This window comes from Macrotis lagotis, chromosome 2 (assembly GCF_037893015.1).
Source record: "Macrotis lagotis isolate mMagLag1 chromosome 2, bilby.v1.9.chrom.fasta, whole genome shotgun sequence".
Taxonomy (NCBI): Eukaryota; Metazoa; Chordata; class Mammalia; order Peramelemorphia; family Peramelidae; genus Macrotis; species Macrotis lagotis.
This window is the reverse complement of record NC_133659.1, coordinates 197,848,703-197,870,449: the sequence shown is the minus strand read 5'-3', so window position 1 is coordinate 197,870,449 and position 21,747 is coordinate 197,848,703. Positions and strand designations below refer to the sequence as shown.

The 21,747-nt window shown below is 36.0% G+C and overlaps 1 protein-coding gene across 1 annotated transcript in view; it reads left to right on the top strand.

The window, feature by feature from the left end:
* NSF (N-ethylmaleimide sensitive factor, vesicle fusing ATPase) overlaps positions 1–21,747 on the top strand; it is a 205,881-nt gene that overhangs the window by 104,793 nt on the left and 79,341 nt on the right. Inside the window, exons 13-15 of the mRNA XM_074224391.1 lie at positions 4,018–4,113; positions 15,973–16,129; positions 18,032–18,165. Of these exons, the coding sequence (XP_074080492.1) occupies positions 4,018–4,113; positions 15,973–16,129; positions 18,032–18,165 (387 nt within the window). The remainder of the gene's footprint in view (positions 1–4,017; positions 4,114–15,972; positions 16,130–18,031; positions 18,166–21,747) is intronic.

The window sequence follows — 21,747 nt, the reverse complement described above, 5'->3', positions numbered from 1 at the left end:
TGAAAGTAGGAGATTCAAAATAGTTTCGACCATAAAGGATGTCAGTTAGAGATCCAGTGGCATTATTCCCATGACCCTCTGCAGTTTCTGGGAAACCAAAGGCTTTGGGTTTGGGAGGAATATTATTGCTAAACTGAGAGGAAAAAGCCATACTACAATTAGACCATTTACAAAATGGCTCGGATATACCATGTTGCTGCAGTCTGGCCTTGCTGAAACACAGATATAGGAGAGGAAATAATATTCAAAAGGCCAATGACTCCCATGATATCCAGGTCATCAGCAGAAGTACTGTTTTCTATCAAATCAGATCATGGAGTGAAAGGGTTCTGAAAGAGTTCTGGAAAAGCAGTGAGAAGGATGCACAACATTTTGTACAATATTCCCCTCACTATAATAAATGATGTGCAAGTCTTGTCATCATTTGATACATGGTGTTCTTTGATTATGAAAGACAGCAATTAATTTTAACCTTTGTTTGAGGTTTAAATTAATGGGCGTGGGTTGAGCTTAGGTTTTATTAATAGGAGCATGTTTTTTAGGATAAAGGAAATGGTAATTCTGTTGTATTCTCCTGGTAAGACTACATCTGGGGGTCATATTTTGAAAGGACATTGACAAACTGGAATGTAATCAGCCTATGAGAGGCCTGGAAACTATACTGTGTAGTGGTTTGGGGAAGAAACTAGAATTGTTTAACATCAATAAGAGAAGCTACAGGGAGAGGATGACAGCTGTCTTCCAGTGTTTGAAAGGTTGTCTTGTGGAAGAGAGATCAGATTTGTTCTGCTCAGCCCCAAGGGCAAGACCTAGGAGAAATGGGTAGGAGTGTCTGAGAGGTAAATTTCATTCAATGCAAGGAATTACTGCTTAATAATTAGAACAGTATAGAAGTGTAATGGACTGCCCCATTGGATAATGTGTTTGTTATCACTAGCAGAATTCAGAAAGAGGCTGCAGAACAGATGCATATTATTAAAGGGAATTTCATCCCTGGAAATTTCCAAAACCAATGAAGTTCCAGGTTCATTCTCCCCTCCCCTGATCTTTATCTTTTCCCTTCCTTCTGTCTCTTCCATCTACTCTTCTTTTTTTTCCTCTCTCTTCTCTTCTGTTGGTCTCTTTCTACTTGAAATATCTATAAATCAGTTGCTTTTTTTTGTTTTTTTCTATATCATTAATCTCTCTTAAATGAAAGATGTATATCTATTCTAGTTAAAGCTTCCATTTGCTATGGTCTTGTAGTTTGATCTTTACCAAACCTATCTGTTGTGATAAATGACTTTTTCACATTTATAGTCTCTTCCAATATCCATACTAGATTTTGTCTGGAAGCTATCTTTTAGAATTGGCATCTGGCTTCATATCATCCTTGTTGAACAAGTGTTGGAACCTGTGCTTGATCTCATTTTGTAGAGTATAAACTGGGACTTGAAGTTAATTCTTTTTCTGGGCATCAGTCTTTATCAGAATTTATGTACCCAAACACACATTATTGGAAAGTATCAAAACAAAGTTCATATGCCATTTTATTATGTATATTATACAAAAACTATTTGTGTAAATGTAGATTAATAATGCAAATGATTTATACCTTAAACTTTTTAAAAGAAACACTATATACCCCCAGCCCCACAAAAATTCCTAGATAGAGAAATCAGAGCTCCTAATTGTATTTGCAACTTGACTACCCCAGCAAGATTTCCAGATTGAAAGAAAGATTTTGTTAAATTTTTTTGGAATCTGATTTATTAAGGTCACTTGGTTGCTCTTAATTTAAGAGGAGTGATAAGGACTATGAAATGTCAGATTAAAAAGGTTATGAAGTTTGAGTGACCATTTGATATTTGATAGTGTTGAAATACAAGTTTTATTAACCACTACAGGTGTAACTTGAAAGCTTTCTTCTGTATTCCTGAGCTGCTATAAATACAACATGGTAAAAACTCACTAATTAAGGAAAATTGTGCTCTTGAAATCCTGTATTGTAGGATTTAAGTTTCAGCCCTGCCTCTTAATCATGTGATCAGGGACAAGTCCCCTTAACCTAACAGGGCTCCGGGCAATTTTAGGAAACAAGGGAGGTATTGATCTATATTGAACTGTGCTGAAGGGAACTAGTTCCTTATACTCATGGAATTATAGCTCTGGATTGGTATTCCTGCTGCCAGCTCCATGTTGATATTTGGGAGTTTTTGATGACTTGCTTCAAGGAACAGATTTGAGAGACTTTGTGTGTGGGTGGGTATGTATATATAGACATTCAGAAAGATAGATGTAAAGGTGAACTTCTCAATGTATGGAATACTAAAGGATAGATTGAATTTCTTACAGCATATAAACATTTCCTTAGGTAGTGCTCACTCGATTAATTCAGTCAGTTTTTAAATGTGATGATGAGGTGAATTCCAAACTAGCCTCTGCCCAAATCATCACCTATTTGGTGAAGTCTAAACAAGTTTATTGCACATGTAAGTGTATTAAAGAAGATGAAACTGTCATTTAAATTTTCTTATAAGCATAAAAACAAATTGACAGAATAAAGGCACAGAACAAGAGAAGGTTTATTAAAGCTAATAGAATCCAGTAAACAACCTATGACAATATAATTTTATATAATCCACCCCAGTTTCTCTGATATTTCTGTGTACTACCCCAAAAAACAACATTTAGCCACATTTTGGTTGTTGTTACTGAGGCAATATATTTCACATTTTTTTTCATTTAAAGTTATTGAAAAGTATACTTTTTTTTAGAGGAAGCTGGTTCAAAGTGCTAAATTTTATTTTATTTTTGTGGAGAAACATGTCTTAAGATTTAGTAATAGACATCAGTAGGATTTACTTAACAAAGATTAGTTTTATAGCCAGCTTTGTTTAAGCAGATTTACTCTTTACAAAGTGTGAGATGTCAATGTCTTGGTCCTTTAACTGTTGAACCAGGACTGGAGAAAACAGGAGAATATTTTCTAACTTTAGCTTACAAAACACATTTCTGTTGCTACTGCTGCTGCTACTGAGAAAGACCATAATTAGCAATGTGGAAAGTATGCTTCTCATCTTCTCTAGAAAGCATATGCATGGGGAGGCTAGGTGCCGTAGTGGATAAAGCACCGGCCCTGGAGTCAGGAGTACCTGGGTTCAAATCCTGTCTCAGACACTTAATAATTACCTAGCTGTGTGGCCTTGGGCAAGCCACTTAACCCCATTTGCCTTTCAAAAACCTAAGGAAAAAAAAGCATATGCATATGAAATTATGCATTTAGCTCCCAAGTAGTAGGTAGGACCTTTGGAATTAGGTGTGTAGACAGTACTGTAGACATCCCAGTGAAAATGAGAGAAAGCTATGAAATGGTAACTCTTCTGTAGATTCATTCCAAGCACCATTAGCCCCTAAACCTTACCTTCACAGTTAGAGTTTCAGTATAAACTTTCAGACTGGGCATGCAGGAGTAAGCTGTGCCTTCAAAATTGTGGAAATGCTATTCTGATTAGATAGTGTGAATCGTATAAATTTGATAGCAATTTCAGTTCTTAAGCTTGATAAATTCTAGATTGTGCTATCAATGTGATTATTATCTTTATAATGCCTGATGAAGAGACCAATGATTTTATTGATAAAAGATCAGGTTTTCGTTTTTTACAAAATGTATTAACTTTTCCCAACTGTATTTCCAGTTTTCCATTTGCTACTATGACTAATTCCAGTGTTAGGAATAAATTTTAAGGATTACATTTAGTGAATAGAAGCAACTAAGAAGATATGAGCAGATATTTTAAGTGATGTGAAAGGTTTGATAATCTATCATGTCAAGACAGTACTGCAGTTCTTAGAAACTTTAATGACTCAGTTCAAAGGGAATTCAGTTTTTAAAGTCTAAAAGGTTTGATTGATATCTCATTAAACTTAATATAAAAACTACAAAGCCTTTGATGTTACTTTTCTAAGTAGATAACTCTTGATCTTAAACTGAAAGTTTTTCCCTTTTTCTCCTCCCCCCTTCCCCATTTTAAATAGGCTAGCACTAAAGTGGAAGTGGATATGGAAAAAGCAGAGAGCCTACAAGTGACAAGAGGAGACTTTCTTGCTTCTCTGGAAAATGATATCAAACCAGTAAGTATGTCTATTGAATTATATAAACAATAACATGGTCCTGGAGAAAAATCATTACTTAATGATTAAAGAGAATGTTGCTTTTAAACACAGCAAATTTCATAGAACCATAGATTTAGAAAGGAAAGGTACGTTATAGATTCTCTCAAACCTCCTTCTCAGTATTAGAAGGTATTCTGTTCTATTTTCTGCTGGTAATCACCTTTGTTTGTCATTTCTTTGTTGGAAAACTTCCATTACAAGGAGCACTATTTCTAATAATTTTAATTACTAGAAAATTCTTGCTTATTGGATTAAAAATTTTCTCTATTTAACCTTCCATCCATTGGTCTCAAATTTGCCTAAATAAATCCAGAACTTCTATATGTGCCCTTCAGATATTTGAAGATAATGATTCTCTTCCTTAAATGTTCACAAAGCAAAGTATTCTGAATAAGGAATATTTCATCTGACAGTTTCCAGACTTGTTACTTTTCTCTGTAGTGTATAAATAAATGTCATTCTTAAAATGGGGCTCCCAGGATTAAACACAGTCCTTCCATTGTAGTTCTGATTGGAGTTCCTGACATCTTCCATATTTTGCATAACAAAATCATCCATGTTTATTGAGTGCCCATCATGACCAGAGCACAAGAGGGAACCACGAAAAGGAAATTTTGGATGGTGCTGATTTTAGTTAAAAACGACTGTGACATTTAAACCCTTTTGCAATCTGACTGCAACCCAACCTCCTTGTCATTCCTTATGCTTTGTTGCTTTCTGCTGTGTTCTTGGTCCTCCAACCACCGTGGCTTATTCTTCAGACTTGACAGATCATTTTCCATCCCCATACCTCTGCACCTTCACATCTACATCACCCTTCCTGCTCTCCTTTGCCTTCTAGAACCCCTAATTTCCTTCAGATCTTAGTTTAGGCACCACCTTATGTTAGTCTTCTCCTGATCCCTTCAGATACTAGTGTCACTTCCTACCATCAAGTTTACTCGTATTTGTATTAATCTTCAGCATATAGTATCCTCACCAATGGAATGTAAGCTCTTTAATCACAGAGACAGTTTCATTTTTGTACTTGTATCCCCAGTCTAGTGGCTGGCAAAAAGTTGGTGCTTAATAATAAATATTTGTTGATTGATTGAATTCTTAAAGATCAAAATAATATCAATTCAGGTTCTCTTTTATAATTACTGTGGTAACACCCTACATTTTATTTATAAATATCATGGAAAAGTTGAAATTTTTTAATATTGTTGAAAATTATCTCATAAACAATGTTTTGGGGTTTTTTTTAGTTTTTTGCAAGGCAACGGGGTTAAGTGGCTTGCCCAAGACCATACAGCTAGGTAATTATTAAGTGTCTGAGGCCGGATTTGATCTCAGGTACTCCTGACTCCAGGGCCAGTGCTCTATCCACTGTGCCACCTAGCTGCCCCTATACAGTGGTATTTTTTAAAAATGTATAGTATTTTTTTTATCAACTGAAGCAATTTCAGGGAAAAAATTACTAAACATTGAATTATTTTTATATACTTTAGATTTTGTTCTTGAATATACATATTTCATGGTTTTAGTTAGTGTATATATATATACAATATGCTATTTCATGTAAACATTCATGTCTGTCAATATAGTACATTCCATATAGTTTTCATTTTAGTATACACATATATTTTATTATTTCTAACAAACTTTTATTATGAACTAAAAAAAATCATGACCAAATATGAATATTTCCTTATTCAAAGGCTAGAAAATAGTACATGATTGCATATGAAACTGCAGATCTACCACATGCAACTTTTTCTTTTAGTATGCATGAAATTTATGGAATACCACTAACATTACCCTGCTTTTAGTATTTGCTATTTATTTTTAAAATATTTCATTGATTCCCAGTCTTTTTTCTCTTCCCCCCCCTTTTTTGTATCACAGGCTCATTTCATTTTCCTATCCCACCCTTGATTTAGAGTCAAACAGATAAATTTATTTTATAATTATATCCAAAAATATGTTTATTCTATGCTTACAGTCTGTTTTCTCCACGAGGTATGCCCTATCATCCATCTTCTGGAGTAATGATTGGTCACGTTATTGATAAGAGTTATTCCATCTTTCAAGTTATTTTCCCGTATAGCATTGTGATCATTGTAAAAATAGTTTTCTTAATTCTGCTCATTTTGTTGTTCAGTTGTTTCAGTCTCATTGTGAAATCCATTTGGAATTTCCTTGGCAAAGATACTAGAGTGGTTTCCCATTTCTTTCTCTAGCTCTTTTTTACAGATGAGGAAACTGAAGCAAATGGGGTTAAATGACTTGCCCAGTCACAGCTAAAAAGTGTCTGAGGTCAGACTGAACTCAGAAAACAGGTCTTCCTGACTTCAGGCTTGATCCTGTATCCATTGCTGTCTTGCTCACCTTAGCCGTGCTTCAGTTCACAAAAGTCTTCCCAGATTATTTCAAATCTAGCCCTTTTCATCTTAGAGTAGTCATCTTAGAGCACAATTTTAACCCAGTACATTCTTATCCTATAATTTGTTTATCCATTCCTCAATTGATGAGCACCATTTTCAAGTTCTTTGTCATCTCAAAAAATACTCCTATAAGAATTTTTGTATATTTGAGAACTCTTTCATTAATCTTTTTGCTTATAGTGACATCAGTGATGTACACACACACACACACACACACACACACACACACACAAACTCACACAAACAAATAATAGTGACTTTTGGGATATAGTTCCGAATTGCTTTCCCAAATAGTTTGTCCGGTTTACAGGTTCCCAGAAGTTCATTATCAGACTTTTTTTTCTACAAATAGTCTTAACAGTTTTCCTCAGTGATACTCTTTGAGGGATGAAGTAGAAGCTTAGAGTTGTTTAAATTACTTGAGTTGCATTATTACTGATTTGAAGATTTTCTTTCATATTTTTGTTGAAAGGTTGCATTTCTTCAGTTGAGAAATGCCAGTTCATATCCTTTAACAACTTATCTCTGAGCATTGATTCTTGTGTAATCTTATGACTCATTTTTCTTGACCATATCTCTACCTTTTTTATATTGAAAATTCTGCCCCATCCATAAGTTCAAAAATTTGCTCCCGTTCTCCAGTAATTTATATTATGTTCATTTAATACAGTTCTTATATCCATTTGGAAGTTATTATTGTATATCATATGAAATATTGATCTAAATCCTAAAAGGCTTTCCATTTTTTAGCAATTCTTGACAAATGATATCTTTCTTCAGTAGCTGGAGCCTCTGGTTTTGTTGAATATGATACTGCTGTGTTCCATTGCTTCTCCATGTTGTGTACCTCATCTGTTTTATTAAAAAAAAACTTTTCTGTTTCTAATCAGTGCCAATTATTTGATGAATACTGCTTTGTAATACAGTTTGAGATCTGGTTTGGTTCTGTCCCTACTACCATCAAATCTGGATGCTATTGTCACTGCTGAAACTGCATAGGGAGACTGTCATCAGCTCTGTCATCCGCTGTGGCTTTATCAGCCTGTAGTAGGATATTAAATATTGTGTGAATCTTAGACTTTTTACATTACTCTCCTGAGGCTAGTGCCTGGGTGCTGAGTTTGTCACCTCTTTCTTATTCTGACTCCTAGTTCTCTAAGGACCCTTTTCCTGTATAGTGACCTCTCTGGAGAACAGTTATGTCCCTGCTTGTGTTCTGACAGACTAGGGCCAAGATCTGGTTCCAGACAGACAATTACTAGAACTAATGCTTCTTTGTGGCATCCATGTTTAGAGTGCCCCATGACTTTAGATCCATATGCAGGAGTTTATCTGTCAATTTCTGACCCCTATAGTTAGAGCTTATTTCTTCCAACATGATTCTCTCCTTCCTGCAGCTACTTCTGCATTTACCTGATCTAACTTTGCCTTCTCAATAAAGTCGCTTTATTTCACCAAACTCCTTCTGGCCATCTTTCTATATAGTTCTGAACTGGATGAACTCCTAATTTTTTTTAATTTTCTTCACTATTGGTTTTCCTTGGACTATTTTCAGTTTTTGTGGAGAGCTGGATTTTTTATGATTCTATCCTAACCAGAATTCTGTACATAACTTTTAACTGTTTCCATTTTGGAAATGAAAAATGTCTCAGTAATTGGCCAGATAGAAGTTGTGAACTGATAATACTTTAATGGTTTTGGAGATGGTGGTGAAGATAGAGGAAACAGACAACAAGGACTGATATGCATTCACCCTTTTTTGTAAATGATTTTTTTTTCATGTTAAGATAGTTTTCAACATTCATTTTTTTCTTAGTGGTTTTTTTTTTTGTAATTTTTGCAGGGCAATGGGGTTAAGTGACTTGCCCAAGGCTACACAGCTAGGTAATTATTAAGTTTCTGAGGCCAGATTTGAACTCAAGTACTCCTGACTCCAGGGCCGGTGCTCTATCCACTGTGCCACCTAGCTGCCCCTCAACATTCATTTTTATAACATTTTGAGTTACAAATTTTTCTCCCTCTTTTTCTTCCTTTCCCCCTCTCAAGATAGCAATCTGATAGAGGTTATACATGTGCAATCATAGAAACAAATTTCCACATTAGTCATGAAAGAAGAAACAAACAATAGGAAAAAAGGGTACAAAAACAAAAAAAGTTAAAATAGTATGTTTCAATCTGCATTCAGACTCCATAGTTCTTTCTCTGGATATGGATGGTATTTTCCCTCCTGAGTCTTTTGGAATTGTTTTGGGTCATTGTATTGCTTAGAACAACTGTCTTTCTAGGTTTTTCTGAAATTTACATGCTGATTATTTCTTTTAGCATAATGTGTAATACTATTCATATACTACAGCTTGTTCAATCATTCCTCAGTTGATGGACATTCCCTCAGTTTATAATTCTTTGCTACCACAAAAAAGGGGTGTTATACTTATTTTTGTACATTTTTCCCTTTTTTTTTTTTTGGATCTCTTTGGAATACAGACCTAGTAGTAGTATTGTTATGTTAACAGTATGCACAGTTTGATTGCTTTTGGGGCATAGTTTCAGATTACTCTCCATGACTGTTGAAGTACTCAACTCCATCAACAATGCAACATTGCATTTTCCTACATCCCTTCCAATGTCCAACATTTTCCTTTTTTAACACAGTATCCAACTGAGGTGTGAAGTGGTATCTGGGAGTTGTTTTAATTTGCTGACCCATGCTATTGCCTTCTGCTGGCTTGTCTGAACACCACTTGCCCTAGGCTATGTTCCCCTTTTAAGTGAGATGGACCTTTCCTGAAGTTCTTCTAAGTTTCCTAGGACTAGAAAATTGTTCCACTCAGTCTTTTTGTGGATTCTCTCACTCCAGAATTCTTTTAGAAGTTTGATTAACATTGTTTCTGAGGGAAACTAGGGAAAGCTTAGGCAACTTCCTGCCTATATCAAAGAGTGTTCCCTTCTTCCCTCTTTAGAACTTTATTTTCCTGATCTCAGAGTTAAATATCTACTGGGATACTGTCCTTGGAGATATTTCCTCATTCTGACTTTCTATACACAATTTGGACCTAATAGGGTCAGTCAGTACAAAGTAACTCTCAGTCCTGTGTGGGTTTCTTTAGTATCTGAAGTTACTAGCTAATTGGTGGAAAGGGGAATAGAGGGTGCTGAAAAGCAGACCACTTTTAGACTGACTCTAAACTTTTACATAGTGGATAGAGTGCCAGATCTTTTCAAATCTGGCATTAGACACTTAAAAGTTGTGACCCCACGCAAGTCACTTTACCCTGTTTGCCTCAGTTTCCTCATCTGTAAAATGAGCTATAGAAGAAGATGGCAAATGACTCCAATGTCTTTGTCAAGAAAACCCCAAATGGGTTTAGACAAGACTGAAAAATGATTTAATTAAAAAAAAAACCTTTCAGGCGGCTAGGTGGTGCATTGGATAGAGCGCTGGCCTTGGAGTCAGGAGTACCTGAGTTCAAATCAGACACTTAATAATTACCTAGCTGTGTGGCCTTGGGCAAGCCACTTAACCCCATTTGCCTTGCAAAAACCTAAAAAAAAAAAACTTTCATATAACTTTCAGGAATCTAAATGTGAAATCTCAGTCCAGTAACTGAGTAATTATACTGCCCATGAATCTGAATTATATTGATTCTAGTATTCTCATTACACATGAAACTGAAGGAAAAAAGGAAGTTGAAGCTAGATGTGAATATGGTTCAATAGGCATGCCTTAGAAAAGCAAAGAAATGCAGAGTTAACTATTGTATATACAATTATAGCAAGAAATTTTATTTCATGGGATATTGTTTTTGTTTTGGGATTTTTGCAAGACAATGGAGTTGTGACTTGCCCAGGGTTACATAGCTAAGCAAGTATTAAGTGTCCTAGACTGGATTTGAACTCGGGTCCTCCTGACTCCAGGGCTGGTGCTCTATCCACCTAGATGCCCCTCACAGGATACTTTATCATCACCTACTTATGTATTATAAACATTTGCTGAAGACCATATGGAAATAACTGAAGCTTATGCATCAACATTGGCTCCAGAACATGAAGTTAAGAAGCTCTATGAAAAGCTTGGTAACATCCTCCATGTTTGATCAGCAAATACTGATAATTGTGACTTTAATGGAATAAGGGAAACCAAAAATCTGTAGACTCTCCAGAAATTTCAAACCTTTACATCGTGAAAACTTTCTTTGAGATAATGAGGGAATGAATACATTAAAATGTATTATGTAAAATGTATAGTATAAAATGTAATAGGCATCATATACCAAGCACTGAACAGAAATATATAAAAGTGAGGTAGTCCCCAGACTCAAGAAGTTTGTATTCTGTTAGGTGAAAATGGCACATAATGGGGGAGTGGGGACTAGAGGGGAGAATATAGAGGCAAAAGAAGGTGTGTTTGAAGTAGCATGGTTTGGAGATGACCAGTAAGTATTATGTATGCTGGTCTGGTTCTGGACAAGGGAAGATGAAACCTGCCTTCTCAAACTCAGGATCCCAGAAGATGAAATCTAGAGTGCTGGTGTAAGGCAGAGGAAGGTGAATAGGCAGCAGAGTTTGGAAGTGATCAGGAAGTGGTAAGCCCTGGACATGGCGAGCAACAAAGAGCATCACACAGAAAATGAAATTACATTAAATGATTACATTTAAATAGACAAGAAAAGACTTATTGTTGATTTGGGTAAGTCCTAAATTAATTGTCTGTAAATTCAGACCATCAACTTGTCAGAACAAAAATCAGTATTAGTAAAAAGGTAGAAGAAAGAATATAGTGAAATAGAAAAGATCTAACATACCATTGAAATTGTTTGACTGACTTATTTAAATAATTAATTGATAATTAAAAAGGGAATAGAATTTAGATAATATAACTTAATTGCTGCAATAAGAAGCCCAGAAAAGCCCAGAAAGTGCCTTAGCAGACTTTGACATATTTGCCAAGCAGAGATGGCAGCCAAAGGCAATACTGATTTAGAATATAAATTGATTTGTAAAATCTTACACAATAAAAGTTGATAGATGGTTATGAGCAGTATCATGTCATAAGGGAGAGAGAAACACCAGAGGGTAAAATCAGTTTAAAGAAATCTTGGCAGGAGACCCAGTTGGAGGAAAATCATCTCAATGGCATTTAAAGATGAGTATTGAAAGTGACTACAAACTGAAGAAAAATAAAAAAGAACTGCAAAGATTATTATGCCAAACTTTTTTACCCCAAGGACATTAGAACCACTGCACTTAGTCTCTAAATATGTCTAATGTCACAGTTTCAGATGTTTATATTATAAATGGTATAGAGATGGAAAAAAGAAAACTACCTAGAAAATGGCCAGAATAGACTAAATATATATGGAGGATCTCCATTCTGAAAAAGATACCACTGAGGGGCAGTTAGGTGATGCAGTGGATAAAGCACCGGCCCTGGAGTCAGGAGTACCTGGGTTCAAATCCTGTCTCAGACACTTAATAATTACCTAGTTGTGTGGCCTTAGGCAAGCCATTTAACCCCATTTGCCTTGCAAAAAACCTAATAAAAAGACAAAAAACAACCCATGCCATTGTATGGACATTGAAGAATTGATGCACAAGATATCTAAAGAGTGGTACTATACTAAATGTGTACAGAGTCTTACAAATATTTTGTTAAAAACCAAAACTGGGAGTGAGTACATCTGTAACTACCAAACTATATGCTTAATTTCCCACTTACAAAATATCTTTGAGAGTCCTACATGAATAAAGGGTATCCTTATTCTGAGCATTAGTAGGAAACAATCAGGTTCTTTCTTATGAGCAGTATTCACGATAGACTACAGCTTTACCATTTCATAACTATTGTATGGAAAATATAGAGGATTCTAGTCCCTATTATGCTTATTGTTTGATTGGGGAAAAAACTTGTTTCAGTAGAGCAGAATGTTGCTTTGAAGATTCCTTTTAATTAAGAAAAGATGGTCAGGGACTGGGCTAGTCACTACCATTTGTGGATACACACTACATTCTCTCTAGCCTCAGGTGAAAAGAATTAGACTTTCCTTTCTCTAGGTGCACATGCTGTGGAGGAAGGTGACAAGGGACCAGACAAAAGACCCCATAGAGATTTCCCCATTCACTGGAATCTGCTATTTGCTGCCATGCCAACCAAGGACTAGGCCAAGTTACATCTTCCTGCAACCAACCACTGCTACCTCTATCATTCAATAACTTCTCTTTAGGTTCATGCAGTTCTTCTCTTCTACCCAGTCAAAGTCTTGGTAGTTTTCCTAAATTGAGTATATGACTCACAATTATTCTTTTCTCCCCAAGTCCTACTCTCATATTAAGGGGCTTCAACATACATAGTGACTTTGTCTCAAACTCCCTAACCACTCAGTTTCTCAACTTACTTCCCATGAGCTATTTCTTGCCTCCTCCATGTTTAAGAATTCCAAAATCTCCATATCTCACCATAATCTTTTGATTTTTCACCTCTCCCTCTGACTACCCTTTCATAACATTCACATCATGTCCTACAATCTCTCAACACACTTCAGTTCTTTCCCAGTTCATTTCCTCTTCACTAGCTACTCAGTCTTCTTTTCCTCATCTTGATCCCTTGATCCCTCTGTTCTCTACTCTGGAATCCTCATACCCTTTATCATTTCAGCTGTTGCTCCCTGCCAAACCTTAGCCTTGGATCACTTCCTCTATTTGCTGGTTTTGTGCCCACACATGCTGCTAAATAAAAATGGAGAAAATCATACAACTCTTCTGAGCCTACTACAAATTTGTTACCCTCTCCTGGAGCCTCCCTGCTACTTTCTTTTCTACTTTACCTCCCTTGTCAATTCACTATTCCATTCTTCACAGTATCTCTTCATTTTCATCCTTCCTTAAACTTCCCTTGGCTGCTACTCCTCGGAGAACTTTACCTCATATTTTACAGGGGGGGAAAATGAGACCATTTACTGGGAACCCCCTCCACTTTCCTCTTCCTTATTTCATCACTTATTTAACTCCTACCACTATCTCCTCAACTTGGTTTCACAAGATGATTTAGCTATATCCTTTTTTTGCAAGGCAGTGGGGTTAAGTGACTTGCCCAAGGTCACACAGCTAAGTGATTATTAAGGCCAGATTTTGAACTCAGGTCCTCCTGACTCCAGGGCTGGTGATCTATCTAATATTCCCTTTCACAAGGCTAATCCCTTCACTTCCTAAAGTGATCTGATTCCATCTTATCTCCAGCAAATTGCCTTCTCTATCATCTCCATTCTATCACTTATCTTGAATTTTTCCCTTTCTACTAGTTCATTTCCTATTGACAAACATACCCCATGTCTTCCCATCCTCAAAAAAACCTTTAGTTGATCTTTATTCCTGCCATCATCATCTTATATCTCATCTGACCTTTGTGACCAGACTTCTTGAAAAAGCCATTTATGATAGGTGTCTTCACTTTCTCTCCTCTCAATTTCTTAACTGTTTACCATCCAGCCTTATCATTCTCCCAACACTGCTTTCTCCAAAATTACTACTGATCTCTTAGTTGCCAGTTCCAGTGGACTTTTCTCAATCTTCATTCTCCTTGATCTCTCTGTGGCCTTTGATTCTGTTGATCACTCTCTTCTTCCGGATACTCTCCTCTCTAGTTTTTTGAGACACCAGTCTCTCCTGGGTTCTTCTTGTACTGGTCTGATTGCTCCTTTTAAACCTTCTTTGCTAGGTTCTCATCCATATCATTCCCTCTAACCTTAGTGTCTCCCAGGGTTCTATCCTGGACGCTTCTCTTCTCCCCCTACTTCACTTGATGATCTCATCAACTCTTATGGATTTAATTACTATCTTGTGCTGATGATTCTCAAATCTTGCTATCCTGCCCCAGACTCTCTTCTGGTCTTCAATTTCATATCTGCAACTACCTTTCAGAAGTCTTGAACTAAATGTTCAATAGTGAACTCAAACTCAATATGTCTAAAAGCATAACTCATTATCTTTCTCTCCGACTCAGTTCCACTCTCTGTATTTCCTATTACTGTTAAGGGCAATTCCATCCTACCCATCTTCCATGCTAGCAATCTAGGAGTCATTCTTTAACACACACACACACACACACACACACACACACAAGTTCTGTTGATTTTGCTTTTGAAAAATCTCTTAAATATGCTCCCTTGTCTATTACTGCCACCTCCCTAATGCATACCCTATTCACCTTACCACTAGACTATCACAATATCCTTCTGGTGGGTCTACCATTTCATTACTAGGTCTTTCCTTATTCTCATCTATTCTCCAGTCACTCACTAAAGTGATTTTCCTGAAGCACAACTTCAACCATATCAGTAAACTCCAATGCTTTCCCTATCAAATGCAAAATCCTCTATTTTGCTTTCAAAGTCCTTTGTAAGCTAGCTCCCTCATACCTTTCCAGATTTCTTACCCCTACTCCCTGACAAATATTCTTCAATTAATTCAGTGACTATTCCATGAACCAGACATTCTAGTTTTGGGCTATTGCTAAAATCAAGATGGTGATTTATTAACCAAATTTCATCAAATATCGCTTTGTATATTTACTTTTAGATTTTCTATTTGGGTCTCTGCATCTTTGTGAGGCCTCTTCTTCAGCTGTGATGACCATTAAAACTAAGGATTGGAATAGACTGAATTTAGAATCAGACCTTCAAGATTTTAAAACTAATGAGGCCTATTTGAACACATTGTTCTCATTGAAAATATTATTGTTGGGGGTGGCTGGGTGGCGCAGTGGATAGAGTGCCGGTCCTGGAGTCAGGAGTACCTGAGTTCAAATCCGGCCTCAGACACTTAATTACCTAGCTGAGTGGCCTTTGGCAAGCCACTTAACCCCATTGCCTTGCAAAAAAACTTAGAAAATATATTATTGTTAATTTATATGTGTGGGAATCAAGAAAATGTTTTTTTTTTGTCTTGACAATAAATATAAAAATTTAAAATACTGTTTATTTTTCTCATTCTTAATTTTTTGCTATATTTTATAATGTATTTACTATATTTGTATAGTATCATTTACAAATAAATATGCATAGTATATTCATGTAGATAAATATATTGGGATGCGTGATCAGAAATATTTTACTAATGGGATACAGGATCAAAAACATCTGAAAACTACTCCAAATCACTGAATGTCAGTGGGGCAATTTTTTTCTGTCCTAGAGGCAAAAAGATAAGTGGGCAATTACAACCCAGACTTTGACTTTTAAGACTTTGTTACATTGATTCAAGATAGTACTGAGCACTTTTAGTACACTCCTAATTACTAATGATCTCTTATGCCTTTTAAATGCTTTTCTTTCTTTCTTCTTCTTTTTTTTCCCATTCTGATGACTACTGTTCTTTGAACTGCCCTTTTCCAAAACAGGCATTTGGAACAAACCAAGAGGATTATGCAAGTTACATCATGAATGGTATCATCAAATGGGGTGACCCAGTCACTAGAGTGCTAGAAGATGGTGAGCTATTGGTGCAGCAGACTAAAAACAGTGACCGTACACCTTTGGTTAGCGTTCTTTTGGAAGGTACGAAAAAGTGTTGGGCTGAAGTAATAGTAGTAAGAAATAGAATAGGAGAATAATGCAGAATCATAACCTTTTTATGAATACTTGGGTTTTTAAAAAATTACTCTGAGGCTTGTTTAATATGTAAAATGATAAGTGAGTCTTTTACAACTGTGTTTTACGTAACTTGACACTTTCTTGCAGTTAATAGTTTCATAAAAATAACATTTATCGTATCTCCCTCCTTTAAACTCCTTTGTCACTTAAGGTCCCTACTACCCACTTATCTTTAGATTAAAGTTTTCTATTATTTTCTAATTTTTTTTTAATTATAGTGGCATAGTCTTTCCAAGTGGAGTATCAGTATCTTAAAAGTAGGATTATTGGTTTAATTTTTTTTTCTTATGGCACCCCCAAGGGTGCCTACTGAAAGAAACAAAGGTCCCAAATAGCTATTTTATCAATGAAACAAATTCACTTTTACCCTGAGAGAGAAATGAACCTTTCTAGAGAGGATTTTTCAAGGCTTTCAATCACAAACTTTGTATATTTTGACAAGTTATATGAAAGTTGCATTATCTTATGTCTAAACTTAATGTCAAAGGACCAGGGATGAAGTTCTGTATGATTCCTAACTGTATGTTTATTACTTGCCATTTAACTTTCATGAGTTTATTTACTTATGGGAAAAATAAAGATATTTTTACAATAGAAGTACCTGACCCTCCTCTCCAGGGAGGATTGTAGAGTAGGCCAGATGAGCTCTGTGTGAAGTACTTTGTAAACTGAAGCACCACCATTATCAGGTGGTCTTCTCAGGACCCATTGATTGTTGTCCTTAGTCAGAGAAGACCAGGACATCAATTGAATGATGGGATGACATGCACGTTATGCTGATTGAATGAGGGGCATGTTGTACAAAGACATTCTTCTCATTTTCTCTTCCAGAACTTTCTGTACTCTGTGGACTGTTAGTATAGGAAACAGTATTACTGATGGTGGTCTGGATACAGTGGGAGGCTTTGGCCATTTAGATGTGATCCCTCCCATGTAATCAAGGCACCATAGCATTTCAGTGATGCCAGGCAGAGCAACAATATGGCATTTTTGGTGACAAAGGTAGATAAATATAACCTCTTTCTCTATGGTCTAAATTGTCAGCATGGTGACTTTTGTGGTGATGCCTTTCCATAGTAGGGTTAAGCTGAACATGTCATTTGGTATCAGTACAGTAGTTTTATGGTGATGATCAGACTTGTCTCACAATAGTCTAAATCATCAGTATAATAATACTTGGAAACACAGCTTCAACAGGAAGATTGGCTTATTAGCATCTTGGAGCTTAAAAATGTTTTCCAACAAATTTTAATATTAATAAGTTTTTAAGGATAAATTTATATGACAACACTTTTCAAGGGTAAATTTTGTGATTGCTCTTCATCATAAGGAAAAGTTTTTTTTTCATTGTGTCATCTTTGGGAAAGGAAGTGGTTTTCTGATGATCATTTTTCCTCATAACCATTACTTGGATAATAAAATTCTTAGAAGCAAGTAATTTGACAGATCTATGATGACAGGCAGATTGAGACTTATAGAGATTTTCATGGGGAGGAGAGAGTAATAAAACATTTTCAGTTAGAAAACTTTTGTTTAATTTTTTTAATAAAGACTTAATTTAAAAAAGAAAAAAACAAACAAAAAAGACATAATTAGGGACATATTTTTAATCATATGTGTGGGGGTGCTAATTATTTTATTAAATTAAAGGTGCTGCTGAGTCAGCATGAGTTGTGGCAAAAAAAAGTTAAAGACTAGTTTAAGGTCTCACTACTCTAGAACAAAAGTTTAAACTTTGTTTTTATTCTCCTTTGCTTAGTCCAGCATTTTTTATTATCCTGACTGATGTATTATATCTTTATGCAGGCCCTCCTCACAGTGGAAAGACAGCTTTAGCAGCAAAGATTTCAGAAGAATCCAACTTCCCCTTCATCAAGATATGTTCCCCAGATAAAATGATTGGCTTTTCTGAAACAGCCAAATGTCAGGCTATGAAAAAGGTATCAAAAGTTTTGCTTTAATTTTAATTCCTTTTCTTTTGGTTTTAAATATCTTCTTGAATACATTATACTCTCCTACCAAGTATCTAAAGTAATTCAGGGGAGCAGTGGTCTGCTAACTTTGGAGAGCAGTAGGTGATCATTTTCTAATAGATTTAACTGGTTTATTGTGGATTTTTAAAGCAGATATTAAAGTTAGTTTTCATTCTTTGAGAATATATTCTCTAAGGAAGAGATGGGCTTTGAAGGAGTCACTAGGACTGTGGTATTTAGAACTTGAGATGGAAAAAAATACCATCCTATAATCTGCAAATTATTTGAATGTGAACAAAGAGCAGCCAAATTGAAGAGCTATGTGAGAATATTCTCAATGACCCCCTAAATAAGGAAGATTGGATGCCAGCTGTGATTCATAGTCTTAATAGCTACTTAAAGATGTTTTCTCTTTCTAGTACATTTTCTTTCCTAAGTACTGTTATATTCTATAGCTGGACACTGAAGCAATCAATAAATAAAAAGATGCAGAATAGAATCATAGACTTAGAAAATGACCTTAAATGGTCAATTTATCCAGTTTCTTATCTTCAGGAAGGTGAAAATCTCAGAATGGATTTGTGTCTGTTCTTTGGAAAAATAAAGAGGGAGTATGAAAGGTAAAAATAAACTCCAAGGATAGGGATTTCCACTAGCTGTCTGATATCCAGTTTTTCAATGATATTCCAGTATGTCCACCAATATTCCTACACAGCAAACATGTGAGTTTCAGTTCTGTCTTAGAATGGTTTCTGTCCCTGTACAAATCACTTAATCTCCTAGCCTCCATTTCCGCATCTATAAAATGGGGGTGATAATAACACACAGGACTGTTGTGAGAATCAAATGAGATAATGAGTAACTCTTTACAAATGTTAAAAAATACCATATGATATTAGCTATATTTATTCTTCAGCTTAATTATATTATCTTTTTAGGAGTATAAATACTATGGGCATTTGGGACATAGTAGTCATAAGGATTGGATTGCTACCTGGTGAAGCATTCCAAGATGCTTTTCTATTTTTTAAATAGCAAGAATTGGTAAGCATGAGGCCTAGAATTACATCAGTGATTCTTTAGGGAGCAGGCAGATGAGAGAAAATAGCATGTGGGAAATGTGAAAAATTAATCCTTTGTCTCAGTAGGTGGCAGACAATTGCTTCTTGGCTATCTGAAATAGAATGTTGGGTTAGGGTTTGTGTCCAGATTTATTTTGATTACTTCCTGACCCATTATTTATAGACTATTGAGGGGTTAGGCTTACTATATGAATTCCATCTGATCAGTATATGTGTATCAGAACTTTGGAATTCTTGTTTGTGTTAGTAAAAAAATGGATCGGGAGCCAAGGAAGTACATCTTGTTACCTAAGTGTTGGATACCTAGAAGGTCCATAAACACTAGAACAGATTTCAGAGTAGCCCTAATTCCTATCACTGAGAATCTGTTAAAACCCCATTCTTAGAGAATTAGATGAAAGGGTGACTGGAGATAATTGTTTGTTACCTTCCTCTTGAGTTTAAAAGTGATAAACTCACAACTTTTCATCTTCAGAATTTATCATGTCCCTCTTAAGATAATTCTTTTCTATGATCAGTTCTACACTATCTTCCAGTCTCTACTTCCTCATGTCCAGAGCCTTTATCTCTTCTCCCTGTAACTTTAAGCAGTTGCTCTTACATTATTTTGATACCCTAAGATATAAACTTGTTTTTTTTTTTTATTTCTTTTTTAAAGCATTGACCTGAAACACTAGAAGCAAGCAACTTATATTCTAATGGAGGGCCATAATATGAACATAAATTAGTCCATGTGGAGTAGGTAGAAGATACCCTTAAAATGGCAGGCCCTCAGAGCTGAGGGAGGTGGAGACAACAAAGAAGTGCTTCCTGAAGAAGACAGAATTTGAATTAAGTCCTAAAAGAAGCCAGGAATTCTAAGGGTGGGGGAGAACATTATAGGTTGGCAAACAGACAGTGCAGTGGTGTGAAGAGATCAGGAAAGAATGTTGTGTACGAAAAACAGCAGGGAGCCCAGTATGACTGGAGAGAAGAGTGCATAGAGAAGAATAGTATGCTAAAGGAATGAAATGCGGGGAATGGTCTTGAAGTGCCACAGAAAAGAACTTATTGATCCTAGAAGCATTAGTCATTGGACTTTATTGAGCTAAGGAAGCAATATGGTTAGCAAAATTGAGACAAACAATCCAATCAGAAGGCTTTTTCAGCAGATCGGGTGAGAGGTGATGAGTGCATGGACTTATTAGCACATGGTGATGATGTGAGTGGAGAAAGACAGATACAGATGAGTGAGGTAAGGAGAGAAATGACAAGATTTGGCAACTGATTGAATGTATAGGATGAGTGAGGGATTGAGAATGTTGAGTGTGTAAATTTAGGAGACCAGGAAGGCTGGTGTTGCTCTTGATAGTAATAGGCAGGTGAAGAAGAAGGGAGAGGAATCCCTAAGGAACACCACCACCAAGATTTTCTCTAACCCTCAAGACTCCTCAGACCTCTCCAAAATAGGAATTATGAACAAGAACTCCCTACAATTTAAGATACCAAGAATCTAAAGGAGATAACAGTTTAGTGAATTGAGAGCAAAGGAAGGTAATTGGTTATAACTCAATGATACTCTCATTGCCTACTCCTCCAGGAAATTTTAGCAACCAGGCTCCATAAGCCATAGGCTTACAACAGAGAGCAACTTGACATCCCCGTTTTTTTTCCCCAGTGCCTTGGAAAATCAAATGACAGAAGCCTGTTCATGCTGGAACAGCAATATGACAATGTTTTGGATGTTTCTTGCTACATGTAAGCTCTGCCAGAAAAAAATGAGAAATAGGGAAATGAGACAGGAAGCATGTGAAGCTATGAAGTACTTCATTAAGGCTGAGGGAAGTTGCCTAACATCCAACTGGGACCAGTTCTTTCCTTCCCTCTCCCCTCCCCTTCAAAAGTCTTTTGGGGCAAATACTGAGATTGGAAAACCATGAATTGCAAAGCATAGGAGGTTAAGATGGCATTGAGGTTTAATAACAGAATAACTGCCATCAAAAGAGAGGGAGTTAAAAAGCAAGCAATAGGAGAATATGAAAGAGGAGGGGAAAAAACCCAAAAACTGAAATTCCAAAGAATTCAAGAAGAAGAAAATTCAAAGACTGAGCATAAGCAGATAAACCAAATACTAATAACAAAAGGAATATGACCTCCAGATCTAGAAAAAAAATACAGACCTATGTGAATAAATATTGTAGGACAAAAGAAAATGAATCAACTGATGAGGCAAAGGACCCTGTGGATTTCCAAGAGAACATGTCACCACAGCAGATATTTTTGAATGTTTTAAAAGAGAAATAAGAATTGTGAAAATGAAATTCATGGCATACTCAACAGAAATAATGAGGGAATAGAAAATCTTGAACTTAGAGTGGCAAGTCTAAAGAAAGAGAGAATTACTGAGTGGAATATATAGAAGTAAAATACAGTTTGGGGGTGGCTAGGTGGCACAGTGGATAGAGCACTGGAGTCATGAGTACTTGAG